We start from the raw sequence: 23153 nt of genomic DNA on the forward strand, positions 1-23153 counted from the left end.
GCTAGCTCATTAAACAAAGAAATCCTACGCCACATAAGTCTTTATATATCTTATTATGATTTATGAGATAATATATATCTTATGAAAATTATTGTTATCTTTATTACCAAATACTATAAACAAATAACAAAAAAAATACTTTAAAATAATTATTCAAAGATAATAAAATAAATTGAAGAATTTGAATCTTTGGTTCTTTTAGAAATTTGTGAGCGTAGAGATAAAACTATAGCTCCTAGAAACCTATAGATAAATAACAATATAAAGTATGAAATTCTAGTGGTATGGTTTGAAAAGTATGTCGTCATACTTTGTTTGTTTGAGGACATATTACTTTGAACATTTGAGGTTTAACAAAGTATTTAATTACTTTATTTCTCTCCCCAATCGTGATTATGTCCGGCTAAACGGATTCATATCTATGTCGAATACTTCACATCTATTACATATTTACTATAAATAATTTCTAGGCTCTGAAATTAATAAACGACTTCAAAAGTTCAGTACACCTAGCAGAGATGCTTCTTTTGATGATTTGAAGATAGAAATTGAAAATTTGAAAAAGGATATTAGGTCTCTTAAACAAAATCAAATGATTTGTGACCACCGGATTACTCAAATTGAGAAAAATAATTCTCTAACTGATTTTTCGGCTAAAGGAATTTCCGAATCTTCAAATGAAAAGGGAAAAAAAATTCTAAGCAGATTGATTCGATTAATGAAAATTCTGATATGTTTTTAGGAATGATGCAGGTTGTTACGGCTCATAAGTGGTACATTAAATGTACTATCTTGATTGATAATACTTTCTCACTAACTGATATAGCAATGATTGATAGTGGAGCAGATGTAAGTTGTATTCAATAGGGCCTTGTTCCTACTAAATATTTTCAAAAGACCACTCATTCGGCAAAATTTGCTTCTGGTCATGCTTTAGATATAGAGTATAAATTACCAAATACTCGTATTTGCCAAAATAGAGTTTGTATTCCTCATTTTTTCTTTTTGGTAAAAAACTAGTTATACCCTCCGATTATACTTGGAACCACTTTTATTAATGCTATTTACCCTTTTAATAACATAAATGCACAGGGTTTTTCTGCTACTTATCAAGATAAAGAGATAAGTTATTCTTTTGTTGCAGATCTCGTAACTAGAGATATTAACGCCTTGATTAATATGAAACAAAGGCATGTTGATTCATTACAATTAGAAATATTGAGCATGAATATATTTGATACTTTACAATCTTCTAAGGTTCAGCAAAAGATTAAATTGATTGCTGAACAGATGGCTGTTGATGTTTGCGCCGATCACCCTAGTGCCTTTTGGAACCGAAAAAGGCATATTGTAACTCTTCCTTACGAAGAAAACTTCTCCGAGGATGATATCCCTACTAAATCTCGACCTTGCCATATGAATGCCGAATTAGTTGAATTCTGCAAAAACGAGATTGACAGCTTGTTACAAAAGGGTTTGATAAAACCCTCAAAATCTCCTTGGTCATGTTCTGTCTTTTATGTTAATAATGCTACAGAAAAGGAACGTGGTATTCCTAGATTAGTTATAAATTACAAACCATTGAATAAACATCTGAAATGGATTAGATATCATATCCCCAATAAAAGGGACTTTCTATCTAGATTATATGACGTCAATATATTTTCAAAATTCGATTTAAAATCTGGATATTGGCAAGTTCAAATTTTTAAAGAGCATACTTATAGAACTGCTTTTAATGTTCCATTTGGTCAATATGGATGGAATGTCATGCCATTTGGTTTTAAAAATGCCCCTTCTGAATTTCAGAAAATTATGAATGATATTTTTAACCCTTATCTAGATTTTATCATCGTTTATATTGACTACATATTAGTATTTTCTAAAACATTAGAGATGCATATTAAGCATCTTGATATTTTTAAGAAAATTGTAATACAAAACGTTTAGTAATTTCTAAACCAAATGAGTCTATTCCAAACAAATGTTCGATTTTTAAGTCATAATATTTGCCAAGGAAAAATTACCCTGATACAAAGATCGATTGATTTTGCCTCAAACTTTCCTGATGTTATTACTGACAGGACTCAATTACAAAGATTTTTGGGAAGCTTGAATTATATATCTCCTTTCTACAAAGGTTTATCTCGAGATCTAGCCCCTTTATATGACAGGCTGAAAAAGGATCATAAGCAGTCTTGGACTGACCAGCATACTGCGTTAGTCAAAAGTATTAAACAGCGTGTTAAGTCTTTACCTTGCTTAACTCTTGCTAATCCTACATGGCAAAAAATTATTGAGACTGATGCGTCCAACGTTGGCTACGGTGGGATTTTAAAACAAGTGAATCCCAACAATAAGAGTGAATACCTGATAAGATTTCACTCTGGTAAATGGACCGAAGCCCAGAAGAAATATGCTACTGTGGCTCATGAAATGTTAACTATTGTTAAATGTGTTTTAAAATTTCAAGACGATTTATATAATCAAAAGTTTTTAATAAAAACTGATGCTCAATCTGTTAAATATATGTTTGACAAAGATTTCAAACATGATGCGTCTAAATTAATATTTGCTAGATGGCAAGCTCAACTGGCGCCTTTTGATTTTGAAATTCAATACAAAAAAGGAATTGATAATTCCCTTCCGGATTTCTTATCCCGAGAATACCTTGATTAATTATGAATTTCTATACGACTTTTCTAGATGAAGAATTATTAATTACTATCCTTAAAGTGGTTAGATTAAATGGAGATCTACAAAGTCTCATAATTGAATTGATAATTGAAGATATCGTTGATAACCTGATTGAAAATAATTTTTCTATTCATGATTATGCTGAAATTGTTAGGGATAATATGCTGGATTACCTCTTCTCAGAATAAATTGACTTGTTATTTATGCAGAATGGACCCTTCATGGGCCACCAGAGGCATAGGTAGGGGAAGATCTTCCCCTAGTAGATCATATTCTCAAGGATCGTCATACGGATCCTCATCAAATTCTTCGGTGATACAAGCAGGAAAAAAGACTTTAATAAACTCAAAGATATTTCATAAAGGAGATTCCTCATCAGGTCCGTCTATACATCTGGATGATATTCCAGAAGATAATCCGTTATACTGTCATCTACAGGCATATTTGGCCGCCAAAAAGCAAAGTAATACATTTGCTTCAATCGCTAGAGAAGAGGACAACGATGATATCAAGTCTTACGAAAAATTACCAAAGAAAGAAATAATATTTCTCCTAGAAAACTCTGAGATTCAGCGAAAGGATGAACCATGGAAGATATTCCAGAGATACCTGATTAATGGGTTATACTACCCGGGTGAATCATATAAAACCTGCGCTATGAGACCATCCTCATCAGCACATGTAGTGCAGAATTCCAGCACTTTTCCGGTTATAACACAAGTGAGAACGTTTATAACTTCTCAAAAATTATTATCAAGCAGATTATATCTGTTGAAGAATGGGGGATATCCACAATGAAAGAGAGGCAAATAAGCCTTAATAAATCACCCATGAATTTTACTTACTGGGATTATATACAGGCATTCGATAGAGTATTATATTACAACAATGATAGACATAAACACACTTGGTTTATTAAAATATGTGCAAAGATATTTGTAGAACCTATCCATAATTGGTTTCTGAACTGGTGGGCACATCACGGCCCCACAACAAAGATCTTGCCTGAGCCATTTCTTAAGTTATACAAAGAATGGACAAAAATTTCTCCGTTCTTAACAGATTTATATCATACAGGTCATATCTGTTATTTAGAAAAGATTGATCAGATATACTTCTTCATTGAACTCTCTATTCCGTGGATTCACAAATGGACCCCCGAATTGGGGTTTACTGAAGAACAGATTCCTTGCTTATACATGGTCTTCTACAATAATTTTTGGGATAAGTTGATGAAGAATGATCCCAAAACAAAATTGTTATATGGCCAAGAATTATTGGATTCCATTTCAGCACAGATCCAATTATATTCGACTGCTCCCCAGAAGAAAATATTTGACGACAGCTCAGTCAGACATATTGCTAGAAGAATCTCTGTTCAAGAAGGAGATAAGACACAATTAATAAATAAATATCTGGAAGAAGTAAAAAGAAATCTACTTCAAACTATAAACCAGACTGAAAGGTCAGACACATCAATGCACAGTGAAACAAGTGGCGATGATATCGCAGAAGAAGATTCTCAGCCAATACAACCGGAAGTAATATTATCCGACAAAAACATGGACAAGGTGGAAAATTTCCTCCAACAAATGAATGATTTAGACAGAAGAGGACTCTGACTAAAAGCCGCCAAAGACCCCACACAACAGTAGATACATTGTTCTCCACAGTAGAAACACTATATAAGGGACCCAAATACACTATTCCCAACAGTAGAAACACTATATAGGGACCCAGATGTGGGACCCAATTTACTATTTAAAGATTCTTTATGTTTTTTTTTCTTTCTTTAAATCATCAAAAGAAGCATCTCTGCTAGGTGTACTGGACTTATGAAGTCGTTTATTAATTTCAGACAAAGAATAAGGCGCAAAATATTCAAATTCGTTCTTATGTTTTTCAAAAGGTTTTGAACTACTAGAACTAGAACTTACAGCTAAATTAATAATTTTTTCACAAAGTTTTTCATCGGTAACTTCTTTTAAAAGTTCTAGTACATTATCAGATGTAATAGTTTTCATATTCAAATCATGAAATTGTGATTGCAATTTATAAAATTCGTCATCATCACAAGTACAAATATCACCTTTGCAAGTTATGCAAGAAGTATCAACATTTTTATCACTATCAGATAAATCAATTAAATCAACTTCATCCTCAGATTCAGTCTCAGAGTAATAGTCAGATTCTGATCCTGAAGTGTATAACAGGCTATAAACCTTATCGCGTAACTCATCATCGAGTTCTAAGGTTTTCAGCTTTTGAAGCTTGCAATTTGGAGCAATATGACCAAACTTTCCACATTTATAACACTTAATATCAGCGATATCTCTCTTTGATATATTCTTCGCAAATCGAGTAGATTTGCGATGCGCTTTTCTAGTATCATGCTCTTCCTTAGATCTATATCGAGACCTCTTTTTCTTATACGGGCTATCCGGGTTAGGATACCTATGATATCTGTTTTTCTTCTTCTTCCTACTTTGAGTGGAGGTTCCGGGTAAACCGAACTGGGTACAGAAGTCACCTAATTGGGATTTCTCTTTAAGCTTATTAATCTTAAGCTGTCTAAAAAGCTTTAGCTCATTACACAAGTTTAATCCTTCTTGTGTACATACTCCTATAAGTTTACCATAGGTATAATTACCATACTGAATTTCACCGTAACTACCCCTTAATACTTTCCTTACTCTCTCAGCAAATAAGGAAGGGAGACCGTCTATAAACTTAGCTTTCCAATGCTCATATTTATTCTCGGGTAGTTCCATAACCCTACTCATAAAAGTATCTTTATACCATCTAAATTCACTAAGGGTCCTACATCTAAGCCCATTAAGTAAGGTTCTGATGGTCTCATGATTTGAGGTAAATCTACCATTGAAATGCTCTAAAATTGTAAGGATAAGGGTATACACCGCATCCTCTCTACCCTTAACTAGAGCCATACCTATATTATCAACACCCTCGTCTATGGCAGTAGCATTAATAACTAAAACCTTTTCCTCAATGGATAAATAATTATCCCACCAGCCACGAAGTTGGCCAGTAAAGCCCGCAATAATCATTTTGCAAATAGTTCTATCAGTATTTTTAACACTTTTGCAGATAGTCGAATACATAAGCATTCTATGTACGAGAATAGTTAATTGTCTATCAGTTAGACTATCTAGATTCCATTCATAAATTTCGGAACCGCTATAAGACGTATTAGTCTGATTCCAGTCGCGTTCCTCAATCAACACATCTTGAGGAGTAGGACGGGGATAATAGTAGGTTTGCATCCTAGGCTTGTCAGCATACCTACTATTGGGTTTAACTAAACCTTTGAGTTTATTAAACTCTAACCATCTCTCAGCTTTATAATCAGAAACGGTCTCAATTTTATCAGCAAAATTTTGAGATAAATCAATTGGTTTAATATTCAAACCAGAAAGCTTTTTATCAAGGAGTTGTGCCAAGTCATCAAGAGATTTAAATTTAAAATCCTGAATCTCAGGAGGTCTTTGAACATGAGTAAGAATAGCTTGATCAACTGTTTTACTTCCTGAAGTGGAGGCAACATCAGTTGGTTCTTTCTTAATAGTTATTTCCTTTATTAAAACAGTCAAATCATCAAGTTTTTTATCAAGAGAACCGATATGTTCTCCTAAAATTTTTACATATAAACCCAAATAATTGTTTTGAGAAATCAATTTATTAATTTCTGCGATACTAATAGCTGCAACGTTATCATCAATAAAATTTTGAAAAGCAGTGAAGGTAATACCAGTATTATTAGGTAAAATAAAGGGGGCCTGAGGAGGATAAATGACTTTAGTAATATTACCACTCCCATCTTTATAAGATCTTTCTAGTACCTTTATATAAAGAGGCAAATAAGTTGTTATAAACCAAGGAACAAAATACATAATTTGATTATGCAGAGCACAAGTTTCATAAAATTCTTGAGAAATACTATTCAAATCATCTTTACTATAAGCATCGAAAAACCACGTTTTAAACTGGCTCCATTTATCACTAAAAAATTCCTTTTGAATATATTTTCGTGCCCGAGAACCGGGGCTAAAATCAATTTGGTGTGGAATCATTAAGTACTATTGGGGTCGAAATCCATCTCGGATACAGAAGGAATATCCTTATCTGAAATATTGTCATTGTCCTGAACAATATTTGTTTGAGGGTTAACTTTAACCCTTTCAATCCTTTCGACAGGATTATTACTAACTTTACTAGTAATAGTGTGTAAAGAGGTTGCACGATTGCGAGCTGGACCGTAGACTGGTTCAACAGGAGAAATATGTTGAATAGCAGGTAGAAGTCTATGATTAGAAAACGAATGTCTATTATAAATAGTAGACTTATCATCAAATTGAATACAAATCCTACCATCCGGATTTTGAGTAACATGCGAAAATTCAGTATTTGACAAGTCGTTAGTAATCTGACTTGGGGATATAACCGAATTTAAAGTCCAAGTAGTTGAGAAATTAATTTATTCCCACCTAATAGGTCTCCTAGTGATGACCTTGGACCTTGCAAAATTGGTTTCTACTAGTATGGTCTGATCCGATGTATCGTATAACTTACATCTAGGATTCAAAGTAGATAACAATTTAAAATAAATCCTATAAGACAAACATATAAGTTCAGAACCAGGCGCATAATTATAACCATGCGTTTTCACATTTAAAGTCAAGGCATCAAGAATATTAACATCAGAAAGAGATAGTTGCAGATTGGGTTGAGTATTAAAATATACTGGACCATAGGCCACAGTAGATTCAATCGAACCCATCAGAGATTGTCTGAAATTCAGATTTCTAGCATCTCTAAGAGCTGCCAAAAAGGTTTCTGGTAACCCTTTAAGGGTTAAAGGTTTAAACGCAATTTGAACCATACCAATATGCAGATAATGATAATGATGTTTATATAAATCTATATCGGGTTTGTTTAACAAACGAATAGTCTGTTCAGACGAATTTAATGCCAAAGACTGTTCAGTCGTTTTTATTAATTGTTTTGAAGAAAGTTTATCAAACCAACCATAATCATAAATGGTTTTTATAAAAACTTTAGGAATCGCCCACTTATTTAACAAATCAAGGTTTTGAGGTATATCTACCTCTTCAAGTCTAGTACTTTTAGTACTTGTTTCTCCCGGATCCATTCCAAAAGCTTCATATCTATGTTGAATACTTCACATCTATTACATATGCTCTGATACCATTTCCACCAGGATCAGGGTAGGCGGGCGGTAGTCCGCACGGCCATCCAGATCTAGCTGTTTCAGTACCTTTGAAGGTTGGCGGTAGACCGCACGACCAGTAAATTCGAAATATACTAGGATTTTATTATAGTTTTAATGGATGTATGGAAGGATCTATCCTTTTACCCAAGCAAGGGGCCTGTCTAGGTCCGATACATACTCTTATTGAGCCCATGTGTCTAGTAGTTCTAACTGTGAAAGGGATAGCCCTTTTGACAATTTCAGCGGGCTTTAATGTCACAGCTGGCTAGACGTAGCCACTAAGGCAAAGCCAATAAGAGTAGTATCAGAGTCGACTGTACCACAATCTTGGAACCAAGCCAAGAAACTATATTAAAATTCTTTTATATTTTGAAAGAGTCTGGATTCTTCATAGTTAATATGCAAGAGAAGTTAGTTTTTCAACATAAATATGAATCCGTTTAGCCGGACATAGTCACGGCTGGGGAGAGAAACAAAGTAATTAAATACTTATAAAATTAAAATAAACAAATACCTTTAAGGCTGGGATGCAAGGCCCTGAGGATGGTGAACTGAACTTCGAAACTTTATTTACTTCAATTGATTTACAAAATGAAGAAGCCAAGAAGCTAAAAGTCTTTGCAAGAGAGAGAGAGAGTTCTTAGAGAGAGAGAGAGGGTTTTTACAATCTGGCTCTTCAAATGAAGAGCTCCTCTATTTAAAGAAAGAAAAAAGAAACATAAAGAACCTTTAAATAGTAAATTGGGTCCCACATCTGGGTCCCTATACAATGTTTCTACTGTTGGGAATAGTGTATTTGGGTCCCTTATACAGTGTTTCTACTGTTGAGAACAGTGTATCTACTGTTGTGTGGGGTCTTTGACGGCTTTTAGTCAGAGTCCTAGGCTCTTATACCATTTCAGCACAGATCCAATTATATTCGACTGCTCCCCAGAAGAAAATATTTGACGACAGCTCAGTTAGGCATATTGCTAGAAGAATCTCTGTTCAAGAAGAAGATAAGACACAATTAATAAATAAATATCTGGAAGAAGTAAAAAGAAATCTACTTCAAACTATAAACCATACTGAAAGGTCAGACACATCAATGCACAGTGAAACAAGTGGCGATGATATCGCAGAAGAAGATTCTCAGCCAATACAACCGGAAGTAATATTATCCGACAAAAACATGGACAAGGTAGAAAATTTCCTCCAACAAATGAGTGATTTAGACAGAAGAGGACTCTGACTAAAAGCCGCCAAAGACCCCACACAACAGTAGATACATTGTTCTCAACAGTAGAAACACTGTATAAGGGACCCAAATACACTATTCCTAACAGTAGAAACACTGTATAGGGACCCAGATGTGGGACCCAATTTACTATTTAAAGATTCTTTATGTTTCTTTTTTCTTTCTTTAAATAGAGGAGCTCTTCATTTGAATAGGCAGATTGTAAAAACCCTCTCTCTCTTTAAGAACTCTCTCTCTCTCTCTCTCTCTCTCTCTCTCTCTCTTGCAAAGACTTTTAGCTTCTTAGCTTCTTCATTTTGTAAATCAGTTGAAGTAAATAAAGTTTCGAAGTTCAGTTCACCATCCTCAGGGCCTTGCATCCCAGCCTTAAAGGTGTTTGTTTATTTTAATTTTATAAGTATTTAATTACTTTGTTTCTCTCCCCAGCCGTGACTATGTCCGGCTAAACGGATTCATATCTATGTTGAAAAACTAACTTCTCTTGCATATTAACTATGAAGAATCCAGTCTCTTTCAAAATATAAAAGAATTTTAATATAGTTTCTTGGCTTGGTTCCAAGATTGTGGTACATTCGACTCTGGTACTACTCTTATTGGCTTTGCCTTAGTGGCTACGTCTAGCCAGCTGTGACATTAAAGCCTGCTGAAGTTATCAAAAGGGCTATCCCTTTCACAGTTAGAACTGCTAGACACATGAGCTCAATAAGAGTATGTATCGGACCTAGACAGGCCCCTTGCTTAGGTAAAAGGATAGATCCTTTCATACAACCATTAAAACTATAATAAAATCCTAGTATATTTCGAATTTACTGGTCGTGCGGTCTACCGCCTCCCTTCCTTATTTGCTGAAAGAGTAAGGAAAGTATTAAGGGGTAGTTACGGTGAAATTCAGTATGGTAATTATACCTATGGTAAACTTATAGGAGTATGTACACAAGAAGGATTAAACTTGTGTAATGAGCTAAAGCTTTCTAGACAGCTTAAGATTGATAAGCTTAAAGAGAAATCCCAATTAGGTGACTTTTGTACCCAGTTCGGTTTACCCGGAACCTCTACTCAAAGTAGGAAGAAGAAGAAAAACAGATATCATAGGTATCCTAACCCGGATAACCCGTATAAGAAAAAGAGGTCTCGATATAGATCTAAGGAAGAGCATGATACTAGAAAAGCGCATCGCAAATCTACTCGATTTGCGAAGAATATATCAAAGAGGGATCTCGCTGATATTAAGTGTTATAAATGTGGAAAGTATTTGACGGCCATATGTATGTACAAAGTATTTGAAGAGGACATATTCAAAGATAATAAAATAAATTGAAGAATTTGAATCTTTGGGTCTTTTAGAAATTTGTGAGCGTAGAGATAGAACTATAGCTCCTAGAAACCTATAGATAAATAACAATATAAAGTATGAAATAGCTAATATTGAATTATAAAAAATGATGTAATACGATATGAAAAATATAGGGAGCTATCATTTATTAAAATAAATATAAAAAGAAAGAAAAATGATAAGGGTAATTTTTGTGAATTTTTATTTTGTCTTGGGTTATATCCTTATTGCTTCAACTTAACATTTTAGCAATTTAACTTTTAATACTATATTATAATAAATTTTTCTCTATTTTCTTATTTCTTTCACGGCAATTGCTCTTATTGTGTAAAATAATTTGTGTACCTTAAGAGTTTTATCAACTTGACAAATAAGTTTACTTACATAATAATTTTAAAACAAAATTGAATTGACTTTTCCGTTGCTTTATTAATTCAAAGACTTAATTATTTGTTGAGATTTTATGCTTTTTTGATAGTATAGAAGATACAAATTATTTTCAAACTATTCTCCTACTCGAGCATAATATTATTCTCTTTATCGATTTTATGTAATATTGAAAACTACATTTAATAATTAGAACAAATATTTAATTAGGTAATGTTAGAATTATAGGTTCCCTAATAAGAGGAATCAATGTAAACATATTTCTATGGAAATCACGTGAGTATACAAGGAAAAGAAACGTAATACTCTTAATTAATTCTCTTAAATAATATCTATTTTAAAGTCCTTAATATTAGGGTTTCTTATTTAATTCAATAAGGAAAAATCTAGTAATCAAATTTTAGTTTCTTTTAAAGTCCTAAATATTAAGATAATAATTAAATGATTATTTTGTCTAGTGTGAGCTTTATTTTAAAAGGATAAAAAAAGCGAACGACATTTCGCTAAGGGCCTTCGTGCTTTTAATATAATATATATATATATATATATATATATATATCACATTTACATAACTACATATCCCACAGATTATGCACATATTTTTCTCTTGATCTCCCAAAGATAGGTAAAGTCGTTTTATAGATTATTTCTCTAACAAGTTTAATCGTCATTTTTGATAATCTGATTATAAATATTAATGTATTTGTGAAGTTTGTTGGCAGCTAGTTTAGCACTCAACCATACAAAATTTACAGTTTGTAAACAGATTTTAACAAGTTCAGTTGTATTATGTTGTAAAAAAGATTTTAATTTTTTTTAAATTTTAAAATAGCTGCAGTATATAAAAAAGGAGTAATAACTATTTTTCAAACAGTACTTTGTTTTAGTCCAAATTCGACATGCCGAAAATTAAAATAAGAAAAATGAAATCTTAAGCAAATCGTCTTGTGCCACATATCCAATATTTAGAATCCCATGAGATACGTCCAAATACCCGTACCCGTGGACTCTCCGCTTCCGAAAGCTTCTTCCGTCTCTCTCGCATGGCGTATTTCTGCACTCAGGTTCTATCCACTTCCTTCTTTACTCCCAAACCTCAGGTAAAATCTAATCCCATCATCTGCCCATACTCCTATTAAAACCTCATGCTAATTTCATAATCTCAAGACAGATTAAAGTTGGATTTAGTAAATACTAGTAATTTAAATCAACTTTGTTACTCTCTTAACTAATTGTATAATTTATTTAATAACATAAAGTAGATATAGTGTCTGCATCTGCTATGGAAAAGCTAAACTCGTTCCTTATTTTCAATTTTTTAGATTCCAGTGCTGTTGAATCCAGGCGTAGCTTGCATCAAAAGCTTTCATCAGTATAGGTTTTTGCATATTAAGGCAATGCAAGACGATAAGGTTTCCACGCCTACGCCGTCGGATGAGTGCATGGTTAGAGTTCCGCATGTTCTGACGGTTGCCGGCTCCGATTCCGGCGCCGGAGCCGGAATTCAAGCGGATCTCAAGGCTTGTGCTGCTCGGGGAGTTTATTGCTCCACTGTGATCACTGCTGTTACTGCTCAAAACACCGTAGGGGTTCAGGTAGGGGTGTCAATGGTTCGGTTCGGCCGGTTATTTTATAAAATTTATATCGTATCAATTTTTCAATTATTCTATTATGTATAACCAAAATTAGACTTTTCGAAACCATCCCAATCATGTCGGTTTTTCTTCGGTATCGGTATGGTACGGTTCGGTTAATTTTCGTTATTATTTTAAATATCATGAAGTAGAAGGCAATAACATATGTTCTTTTATAGGACTTAGCAAAACTCTCCAGACATTTTACTGTTTAAAGGGTGATGAATTAAAAAAAAATGACTAGAGTATAAATCCATCAACTATTCTACAACAACGTAAAAGAAACCAAGCAAAGGCAAAGAAAATATAAATCACACGAGTGGAAAGATATTAACCAAGCTAGGACTCAAGAATAAAGTCTATAGAAGATTAAATATTCAAAAAGATAAATCTAAATTATATGAAAGGAAACATATTCATTGTAGTTTGCTACTCATGATTGCTAGACTACTTTGTGTCTTGCTAATAAAGATACTTGAAATAACTTAGTTTAAGTAGAAGTAGTATAATAGGTTTTAGGAATTAATATTTTGAGTTTAATTACTTGTTGGCTTGTAATAGTTTTCATAATTCCAAGCCCAAAGAAAAATTTAATGCATTATTATTTTTAAACTTACTACATAAATATATTTTCCACATGTAAAATTTATTCGGTACGGTTCGGTATTTTTTCGGTTTATTTTTATAAAATAAAAAACCAACCCTAATTATCGGTGTGGTTATGGATTTATATAAAAATTTGTAGTTTCTTAAAAAGAAACCTAGAAATCGGTTCTGTGTGGTACGGTTCGGTCGGTTTAGTCGGTGTTTGAATATCCATTGACACCCCTAGGTTCAAGTATTAAAAGGCTATAGTCTGTTTATGTTTTGCTAGTGTGTTTTCGATTTGTAAAATTTATCGTGGTTTATTCTAGGGCGTGAACATTGTGCCAGAGGATTTTGTGGCGGAGCAGTTGAGGTCGGTGCTTTCTGATATGCATCCCGATGTGGTAAGTATATTATGTTAATGTTACAATGCTCGCATCCATTTGATGATGTTGTTTATGTACAATATATATTGACTTGAGCAACTGAAGAGAGTAAAAGTCCCGGTCATTCATAGGATCATCAATAGTTCTAGCCGAGGCAGGGGATTATGTACATGGAGTCAAGTTATGATGCTGCACAAAATGGAATATGAGATATTCTTTTCGGAGTATTCATATATTGCTATTTTGATGCTCTTAAGATTTTCCAGCACAGGCTCACTGGTGCTTAACTTTAATAATAGGGGATTACATTCCCTGTTTACTTCACTCTGTGCTTTCATATATCTTAATGTTCTCATTGGAAACTGAATTAATTGGTCTTTTTAGTCCAAGTCGTATGTATCTTACTAGTAAGTAATCTAAAGACACTTCCAAAGACCAATGTTGCCTTGTAACCCCCGAGATTATTACAGGAAACAACGAACACACTAAGAAACTTGGAGCTGTCTAGCAATAATTGGTATAGATAATTTAGGAGTTAGGACGCAAGGTTGGATGGCTGAAAGTAATGTTGATAGAACATCCCTTATAAACAAAGTCATTGGTTAATTTACTGGTTTCCAAATTATCAGGACCATTTTCTTCAGCCATTCATATTGGTTAAATATCATGCCATTTTTGCTTTTCAGTTTTTTCTGTTAGCGCAAATGTCACCATATATGTGAAATTAATTTGAAGAATTGATTGGCTATTTGGGTCTTGGATACTCAGGGGATAAAAGAGAGTCCCATGTTTGGTTAGCGATTGGGGATCAGATTTGGCAGGGATTATAGTTCCCTTTTATAGGATAATTTTATGCCATGGGAGAGGTGGGATAAATGGTTATTTGAACAACATTAGCCCACCTCTATACCTGATTCAAATGCTTTATTGATGTCTTCTCGATTGTATATATTGCAAAACTATATATACAACCTGATCTGCTATTCAAGATATACATGGAAAGAGTATACCAACACGATCAGGATAAGCAATCTGCAATTTCCAGTAATGTCTCAGTTTGCGTTACAGCACTAAGATTATCTTAGGTGAAAACAGGCATGCTTCCGTCAATTGGCATAGTGAAAACTCTCTGTCAGAGTCTGAAGGAATTCCCGGTACAAGGTACACAATACTTCTTTCTGCTTTTGAAATTTCGACGACGTTAACTATGCTGCTATCAAATGCTTGAAGACAGCCTTGGTGGTTGACCCTGTTATGGTATCCACAAGTGGACATACGCTAGCTGGTCCCTCTATTTTGGATAGTTTTAGGTATGTCATCTGCGAGTGATAGTGTCTCTCCATTTTCCCCGTGGTGTAATCTCAACTGTGGATTTATTGGCTAACAATGTTTTTTTGCTGAATATTCTTCTGCCAAATTCATGAAATATACAACAAGCTGTAAACTTCCTATATGGACATGCTATCTATTGGTATATTGTCGTATGCTTGGATTAAGCTTGAACATCATTATGTTTTTAAAGACCACAGTTTTCGTGTTAATTGCTGGAGCACAATAAAAGAAACTTCCTTGATATATGTACTTATGTAATTTTTCTTTTTCAAAAAAAAAAAAAAAGTACTTATGTAAGTTTCACATTTTATATGCTGTAATATTTGATTCTTTATGTTTCAACTCCTTGGATAATTATGCTGTAATATATGCTGTAATATTTCATATGCCTTTCTTGTTCTGATAACAGGGAGGAGCTTCTTCCCATGGCTGATATAGTGACCCCAAATTTGAAAGAGGCGTCCGCTTTACTAGGTGGTGTGCCATTGGAAACAATTGCTGACATGCATTATGCTGCAAAAGCGATACATGACATTGGTCCAAGGTTAGTTTTGAGGTTTTTTTTTTCTTTTTTTTTTCCAAATAGTGAATATTGATGCCTTGACCTTGTATTACTTATGACCAAATTCCATTTGATGGCCAAAAAGTTTATCAAGCGTAGTTCTCAATGATAAGAGAGAAGTAAATACCTTTTAAGTGGGTATTTGGACATAAGAATTGTAAAATTCCAAAAAAGGATGAAAAGAATTTTCAAGTGAAAATGATATTTGAAATTTTGAGTTGTGTTTGGACATGAATATAATTTTGGGTTGTTTTGAAGTTTTATGAGTGATTTGAGTGAAAATTTTGAAAAATAGGTTTTCGGAGTTTTTCAAATTTTCGAAAATTTCCAAAATGCATCTTCAAGTGAAAAATTGGAAATTTTATGAACAAACGCTGATTTAAAAAAAAAGTGAATTTTTTTTGGAAAAAAGGAATTTTTTTTAATGTCCAAACGGGCGCTAAATCATCCGAACCATCATTTGCTATCAAATGTAGCATAATGCCTTATGCCCTCTCCACAAACCCAACAAGCTTGGTCAATCTTGAATTATTGGTGATATTTTAGGTAGAGGACATCTATGAATTCTACAGTTGGCTTCCACAGGACAAAGCTTAGTACTTGGTCGCATATGGCGCTTAGCAGTTAGCACCCACACTTGCCGTTAGTCTTCATGTTCTGATATTAACTTAGATGGCCCGGGTTTAACAACTTAGCGGGCTTCTTCTTGATTGCCGAAAATATGAGGCACAAGTTGCTGATGAGTCGACCAAAAGAACTATGAACTGCTAGAACTATCATCCATTCACTCATGTAGCAAGTAGTTATACGCATCTCATATCTGACATCTGCTTATCATTGAAAATGGACAAACAAGATATTCGCTTTTTACCAACAAGGGAAGACTTCAGGAAATCTTCTGTGGATGGATGTACACCTACTTCATCTTGCTTGGAGGAAAATTAACTTGAGCATGAACTACAGCTGAATAAAATAAAATTAGTAGATGCTTCAAAGAGGAGTTTTAAGGGCTCATCTCTGGATGCTCTAAAAGGAGTTACTTCCATCCTTCTTGAGGCTTTTCCTTGACTTGGGGCTGTGAGAGTGGGAGAAGAATGGCTGGCATTTCAAACAGAAGGAAAATGCTCTTTTACGGATTTGAAGGCATAAAAGTTGTTAAGTACTTGGGCAATAAAGAAATAGGATAACCTACAAGCCCCAGGGCCTAGCTCAAGTGGCAAAGGGTGGTGGATTTGTGTCTTAGGTCACAGGTTCAAGCCCCCACACCATCCAAAGCAAAGCCTAGTATTTAAGTGGAGAAGGGTAGAGGGGCGGGCCCATTATCCACCGAGTTTCGAAGGCTGCGGTTGGTCCAAAGGATCGGCCCCAGACGGATTTCTCGGTCATCAAAAAAAATAAAAAAAAATAAAAAAATAGGATAACCTATAAACTTGTTCCAGCTTATGCTGGTTTAGTTCAAGTTCACAGTGTAGGGCAATTAGGGAAGATCTATAAAAAATAAAAAATAAAAAATAATGCAATTAGGAAGATGTGTATTGTGGATTCTCTTCTTTTTGTGTCACTACTCTATCTCCATAGAGGGCTTCGTCTTCTAATGTGCTAAAATCTCTTAATTTCTTGGACAGAAATGTACTTGTGAAAGGAGGTGATCTCCCTGCTTCCCTTGATGCTGTGGATGTGTTTTATGATGGTATTTCTAATAATTTCTTAAGATCTTTAGGATTTATCAGTGTGCTTGTTTTGTTCTTAAGTGAAAGCTTGCATGATTCTTCAATGCCTATATATGCTCATCCCTATTATGGTCTTTCAATTGATCCTATAGGGAAGGATTTCTATGTGTTTCAGTCTTCACGCATAATGACACCAAATACTCATGGAACTGGCTGCACTTTGGCTTCTTCTGTCGCAGCTGAGCTAGCAAAGGGTTCTCAAATGCTTTCTGCTGTTAAGGTAATTGACTTAGTATGGCATCTGGATATACAAAAAATCTATACATTGCTGCAAAATAGATTGTATGTTGGCACAAGCTTAGGATTTTGTGTAAACTTGATGTATAGTGGATAGTGTAACAATGGCTGAGCTTTGACAATTATTAGGTCTCTTATGAGATGGACATAGACTAGACACTTAAGGGTCATCTGGTTGACTGTATAAGAAAATAAATCCAAGCATAATTAATACAACATTTTTTTTCCAGCATAAAACTCTATTAATAGTATAACCTCAGCATAACTAATACAATTTTGTCTACTAGTATTACTCTGCATGATAGATGCAGCTGCTTTGCATATTAAATTCTGCATGCTAATGCCCGCATGACTTATGCAGGATTCTTTGTATTATTTCATGTAGGATAGAAGGTGAAATGAAAATGTGTAGCTAAAACACTTAAATACTCTTAATATAGGCAATCCCTACATAAGAATTCCTATATTATTATCATTCAACATATAAGGATCCTACATTATTATTTTTCACGGCATAACAATCCTTGCACTGTAATTCCTACATCACTAGTCCATGATCCAAATAACCCCTTAATGTGTAGGTACGAACACTTTACACATAACATTCTGTTCTTTTTTTTGTCCTTCTCCTGTTTGTACCTTTAATGAGGAAGTGGGAGGAGGGGGTCAAAGCATGTCAAATAACTCTGACGTCAGGTAATCAATTCACCCTCCTGCCATCCTGCTCGCCTTTAAAAAACAATTGTCGGTCCCTGATAGTGAAAAAGATATATTGTTTGATTCTCTGTTGGTCAAGGAATTTGCTCATTGCTTCATTTAAGTTGGCTTGTTTGCCAAATGATGCATGTTTTCTTTTATATATATTTTGACGTTTGCCAGGTAGCTAAACGCTACATTGAAGCAGCCTTGTCTTATAGTAAGAACATTGCCATTGGAGGTGGTCGTCAAGGTCCTGTGGATCATCTTTTGAAGCTTAAGAGTAATGTGCAGCGACGACCTTTTGATCCTTGTGATCTCTTTCTGTATGCTGTCACTGACTCCAGGATGAACAAAAGGTGGGGTCGTTCAATAGTTGATGCGGTAAAGGCTGCCATAGAAGGAGGTGCCACCATTATTCAGCTGAGGTTTGTGTCTTTGAAATTGGTTCACTTTCTTTCCCTCTTTCAGTCTTCACTCTTCCTTTTGATTCCTTAGAGTAAGAAAGAGCTGACTTACTAAACCTAGGTGTGGAGAGATCAATAAACATTAGGACTATCACAAGTTCTACATATTATTATTCTGATGCAGTGTCTTTCATGCTTAGGTTGCAGTAGCTTAGCTAATCTTGGGTTACTTTCACTAAAGCCCCAGTCCTATCGTGTTGGACCGAAAGGGAGAGCTTTTAACAGATGTGAGAGAATTGACAACTTAACAGTGTTATATAGCATACAATTTGGTCTTCCATTTAAATCTTCATGCATGAAAAAACCATGCATTTTCGAGCTCATAGAATTTCATGAGAAAATTGCTTTGAAGAAAAATGCTCATGCACAATAAATTTAAAATTCCACTGTAATCATACTGCAGAATAACTGTTGTTTCAGTTGTAAAGAAATGGACCTTGGCCTTAACTCACCTAATAAAGTTTTTCCGGTTCTGTGCATTCAAAAGCGACACCAATGGAGAGAAGTGTAATGAAAGATCTCTTAGACTCTGATCTCTGTGTTCTTGGCCCAAATAAGAGTTATGCCCTTTTTACACGTTTGCCTCAACTTGGCATTTTATTCTTAGATATCTTACCGCCATTTTCAGTAGAATCATTGGATATATATAATGATGTGACTTTATCTGTTACAATTGCAGGGAAAAGGAGGTTGAAACTAGTGATTTTCTGGAAGCAGCAAAAGCTTGTTTAAAAATCTGCAGAGTTCATGGTGTTCCTCTGCTGATCAATGACAGGATTGATGTAGCTCTTGCTAGTGATGCTGATGGTGTTCATATTGGGCAATCCGACATGCCTGCTCATGTTGCACGGGCTCTTCTTGGGCCTGACAAAATCATTGGTGTATCATGCAAAACACCGGAGCACGCCCTGCAAGCATGGATAGATGGGGCTGATTACATTGGCTCTGGGGGTGTATATCCAACCACTACCAAAGAGAACAATAAGACGATTGGTTTGGATGGCCTGAAAACTGTTTGTTTGTCATCCAAATTACCAGTTGTAGCCATTGGCGGCATAGGCACCTCTAATGCTCAGGCTATAATGGGACTAGGGGTCCCAAACCTGAAAGGCGTTGCTGTTGTATCTGCTCTATTTGATAGGGAATGTGTTTTGACAGAGACCAGAAAGCTACTCGAGGTGCTCAAGGAGTCGACCAAATGAGCAAATTGAAGAAATGCTGGAGATCACCACATACTTCCAGGCAAAGCAACCTCAATTTTTGTTACCAAAAGATTTCTTGATTAAACTTTTGAAAGTAAACACGTGTGTGTAGAGAAGTAAATGCAGGCACTGGGATTTCAATATCGTTTCATTGATGCTGGTACAGTAGGAGATTGAAACTAAACATTTTCTTGAAGTTCAGTACGTGTTCATTGCCAAGGTTGATATTTTTTTTATTTTTGGCAATCCGCTAGGCAAGCGCCTAGGGCTAGTTTTTTATTAATAATAGAAAAGAAAAATACAACAATTAGGAAAAGTAGAAATAAGGGGGGGACAATAGCACCGGTATTGTTACCCATATAACACAAACCGGGCTAAACCTTACCTTACTAATCCTATTAAGGCATAAAATAGCCTCACTAGCAAGCATGTAAAAAGAAAGAACTAGCTACAATTAAATATTCAGTGTTCACCACAGAGTTTATAACATACTCTGTGATGATATTACAAATCAGAATACTAACATAATGGTAGAATAAAATGATGAAGGAATTAAAATGTTGTCCCTTCTTGTCCAAACTTGTAATTTCTTCAATTTGTAATTCTTTTTCATCACACTCCCAATTCTTCAAGAAGTATTCAAAAATCATGATTTCTTTTTAGAACGATTGGACCTTGTTGATGTAGTTGAGGTGACCTGCTTTTGTTTTGTATTTCTCATTGGAGGTCGCCTAACATTTAAAAAATCACTAACCTTGTCGTCCCAACTATTTTTCCTTGTATGAATCTTTTTACCTTTGCCGCTATGCCTTGGTGATAGATCCCCTTTTCTTGATGCCTGTGCACGACATTCTTGTAACATTGCTTCTTCTTCTCCTTGTTCAAAAAATTCACTCCCCAAATTAACAGGTTGTGGAGAACTTTGAACGATATCGAGTGTCACTAAGGCATCTCCTCCTGTGTCGTTGTCACGATTGTCTTACTTTGTTGTTGTCCTATGTTTTGCATTTTTTTTTGCTCTTACTTACAGGACCAGTGCTAAGCGTAGCAGGATTTAAGGATTTTAAAGGAGTAGAGCTTACCATTGCATCCAAAAGTTTCCTCTCCTCCAATGAAATGAGTGGCTCAGTTGTTACAATTTGATTCTGCCCAGATTTTGGCACTACTGTTGCTTTTCGATCACCAGCAGAATTTCGCCAGAGCATTGTTGTTGTTGCACATTATCTCCTGTTGCCTTTTGACCCAAGTTTGTTGCTTCTGCATTTGCAGAAATTCTTGGAACAAAAGCTGGAGCATTATGGTTCAACTTGCTGTTGGGACTTGCTGCAGGTGCCGCAAGTGCATGACAATTCAAATTGTTCTTGGGTGCTGCAGATTTCCCCTAAAATTTTGTCTTGACTGGAGCATCAATGTCCTCTCCTGCACTTCCTGATCATCCTCTTGGTCTTCTTCTTCCGATGAAAAACCAGCAATTCCGTCACCCCAGCCCTCCTCATTATCATACTCTCATTGGTCGTTCCACAGTTTCGAGTTAATAACCATATCCCTCACCTTTGCTTGAATTATTTCTTTGTTATTGCAATTGGAGATTGATGGTTGCCCAGGTTCACCCCCATGCTCACCAATTGACTCACAAGATTGAGAGGGAATATCATACATCGATGTGTTCAAGGTGATCAACGGTTGCTTGAACATAGGGTTGGCATCCAACATCATTTTAATCTGTGAATCTTTGATAATTTTCTCCACATGTGGACTGGAGAAATGTATCGTAGGAGTTACCTTCCCTTCATTTTGATCATGGGCCAGCAGTTGCATATTTGGATTAGTAGTCTTACCCTCATTCTGATTCACAGTAACAAGAGCTTTATTCAATGTCGCTGGAGTCGATGAGCTATTTTGATCCAATTTCTGGTCCTTATAACTCTCAACCAACTGTAAATTCTCTCTAGTCAACTTCCCATCATCATCATTCACATTGCCAAGAGCAGTAAATGAGTTTGAATTTTTTGGTACACCTGGACTCTTTTTTGCGATCTGCATTAGTTTTTTGCTGTTTGGAGTCCTTTTTTTGCTAGAAACCGATGTCCAGTTATCCTTAGTAATATGCTGTCCAGCTTCCCTTGTATGTTGTCTAGCATCAGTAGGTTTTGATCGCTCAGATTCAGCCCCTTCTAAAGCAAACTCAGCTTGAACTAAGGCAGCATTAGAGACATCTACAGCAGCTGTACCTATAGAAACAGTCACACCACCTTGTTATTGAACCATATCAGGCTGGTTAGAGGTATCTGCTCGGACTGCCTTCAATGCAACATCAGTATCCATAGGATTTGCTGTTCTTTCAATAAGATCAATTACAACACCATGTTTATCACTCCTAGATACAACTCGATTAACAGGAGATTGCAAAGCAACAGTACAATCCAGCTTCGAAACAATAGTAGCTGCAGCAGCTGCTTCAATAGCTTCTGTCCAGTTGTTACTCTTGTTACCCTTTGTATCAGATGCTGCAAACTCCAATTCCATAACATCTACACGATGTTCCTCATTAGTAGCATCAACATTTGTTGCTTTATCAGTTAATTCAACAAAAGTATCCTTAGGTTATGCACTACCATTTGCTTTCCCAGTAGTTTTGGTCTCCACTTTTTCTTGCACAACATTTTTCAAACTCCCACAAGCATCTTGTTCTGCTCCAGCTGACATTTGGGAACCTGTAGCTGCACACTCCGAAACCACAACTTCACTTTGAATCCTAGATGGCCCAGGGACATGTTTAAACATATCAAGGTTGTTTGAATTATCAGTTCGATTAGCAATTGCCTTTAAAGAAACAGCAGTAGCTTCATACATCCTTGAAAATACTGTGGAAGCAGGGATATCACTCAACTTTGTATTCAATACAACAACATTTTTCAATGCAACATCAGTAGATTGAACAAATGGTGGTTTTCCAATTATTTCACGCGCAACTGTAGTATCTCGATCGTTCTGTAGTTGACCTTTAACAACAGATGGTCGTGGACCATCAGTCAATGCAGACTGAGTTGCTGCAATATTCTGCTTATTTACATCAGCTCCTTGATGATAAACAAGGGAATTATTTTCAAAATTGTTATCTGGATCCACACTTTTGCCTTCTAAAACCTGTTGCATCTTTCTTGCATTCAACAATTGCCTTAAATCCCCTTGATATTGTTCTATAGGACCTTGATCAATTGGTTCTTGAAAAACTTCTACATCTTCAATCTCATCATTTTTGTGTGCCCTTTTCGATATATATCGACATGTTTTCTCATCGTGGCCCTGATGTTTACAGCAATTACAATACAAAGGTAGATTATCATACACAATTTCCTGAAAAACTTCAACAATTTTTCCAGAATTTTTATCCAAGCTTTGGATTCTCACTCGCTT

General features: G+C 35.1%; 1 protein-coding gene across 2 annotated transcripts; it reads left to right on the top strand.

Annotated features, from left to right (window-relative positions):
• Positions 1 to 11862: 11862 nt before the first annotated feature.
• Positions 11863 to 19955, top strand: LOC104218186 (thiamine biosynthetic bifunctional enzyme TH1, chloroplastic). Of its 2 annotated transcripts, none has more exons than XM_009768614.2 (10): positions 11863 to 12005; positions 12228 to 12500; positions 13454 to 13528; positions 14596 to 14671; positions 14745 to 14820; positions 15252 to 15386; positions 17030 to 17094; positions 17227 to 17354; positions 18251 to 18495; positions 19214 to 19955. In XM_009768614.2, the coding sequence occupies exons 1-10, from the start codon at positions 11949 to 11951 to the stop codon at positions 19734 to 19736; spliced, it is 1653 nt and encodes a 550-aa protein (XP_009766916.1). In that variant the 5' UTR covers positions 11863 to 11948; the 3' UTR covers positions 19737 to 19955. The 2 variants fall into 2 exon arrangements, with proteins under 2 accessions (XP_009766916.1, XP_009766917.1); XM_009768615.2 differs by having other exon boundaries at positions 11874 to 11969.
• Positions 19956 to 23153: the final 3198 nt, after the last annotated feature.

The sequence above is a fragment of the Nicotiana sylvestris genome, chromosome 1, assembly GCF_000393655.2.
Source record: "Nicotiana sylvestris chromosome 1, ASM39365v2, whole genome shotgun sequence".
Classification (NCBI taxonomy): Eukaryota; Viridiplantae; Streptophyta; class Magnoliopsida; order Solanales; family Solanaceae; genus Nicotiana; species Nicotiana sylvestris.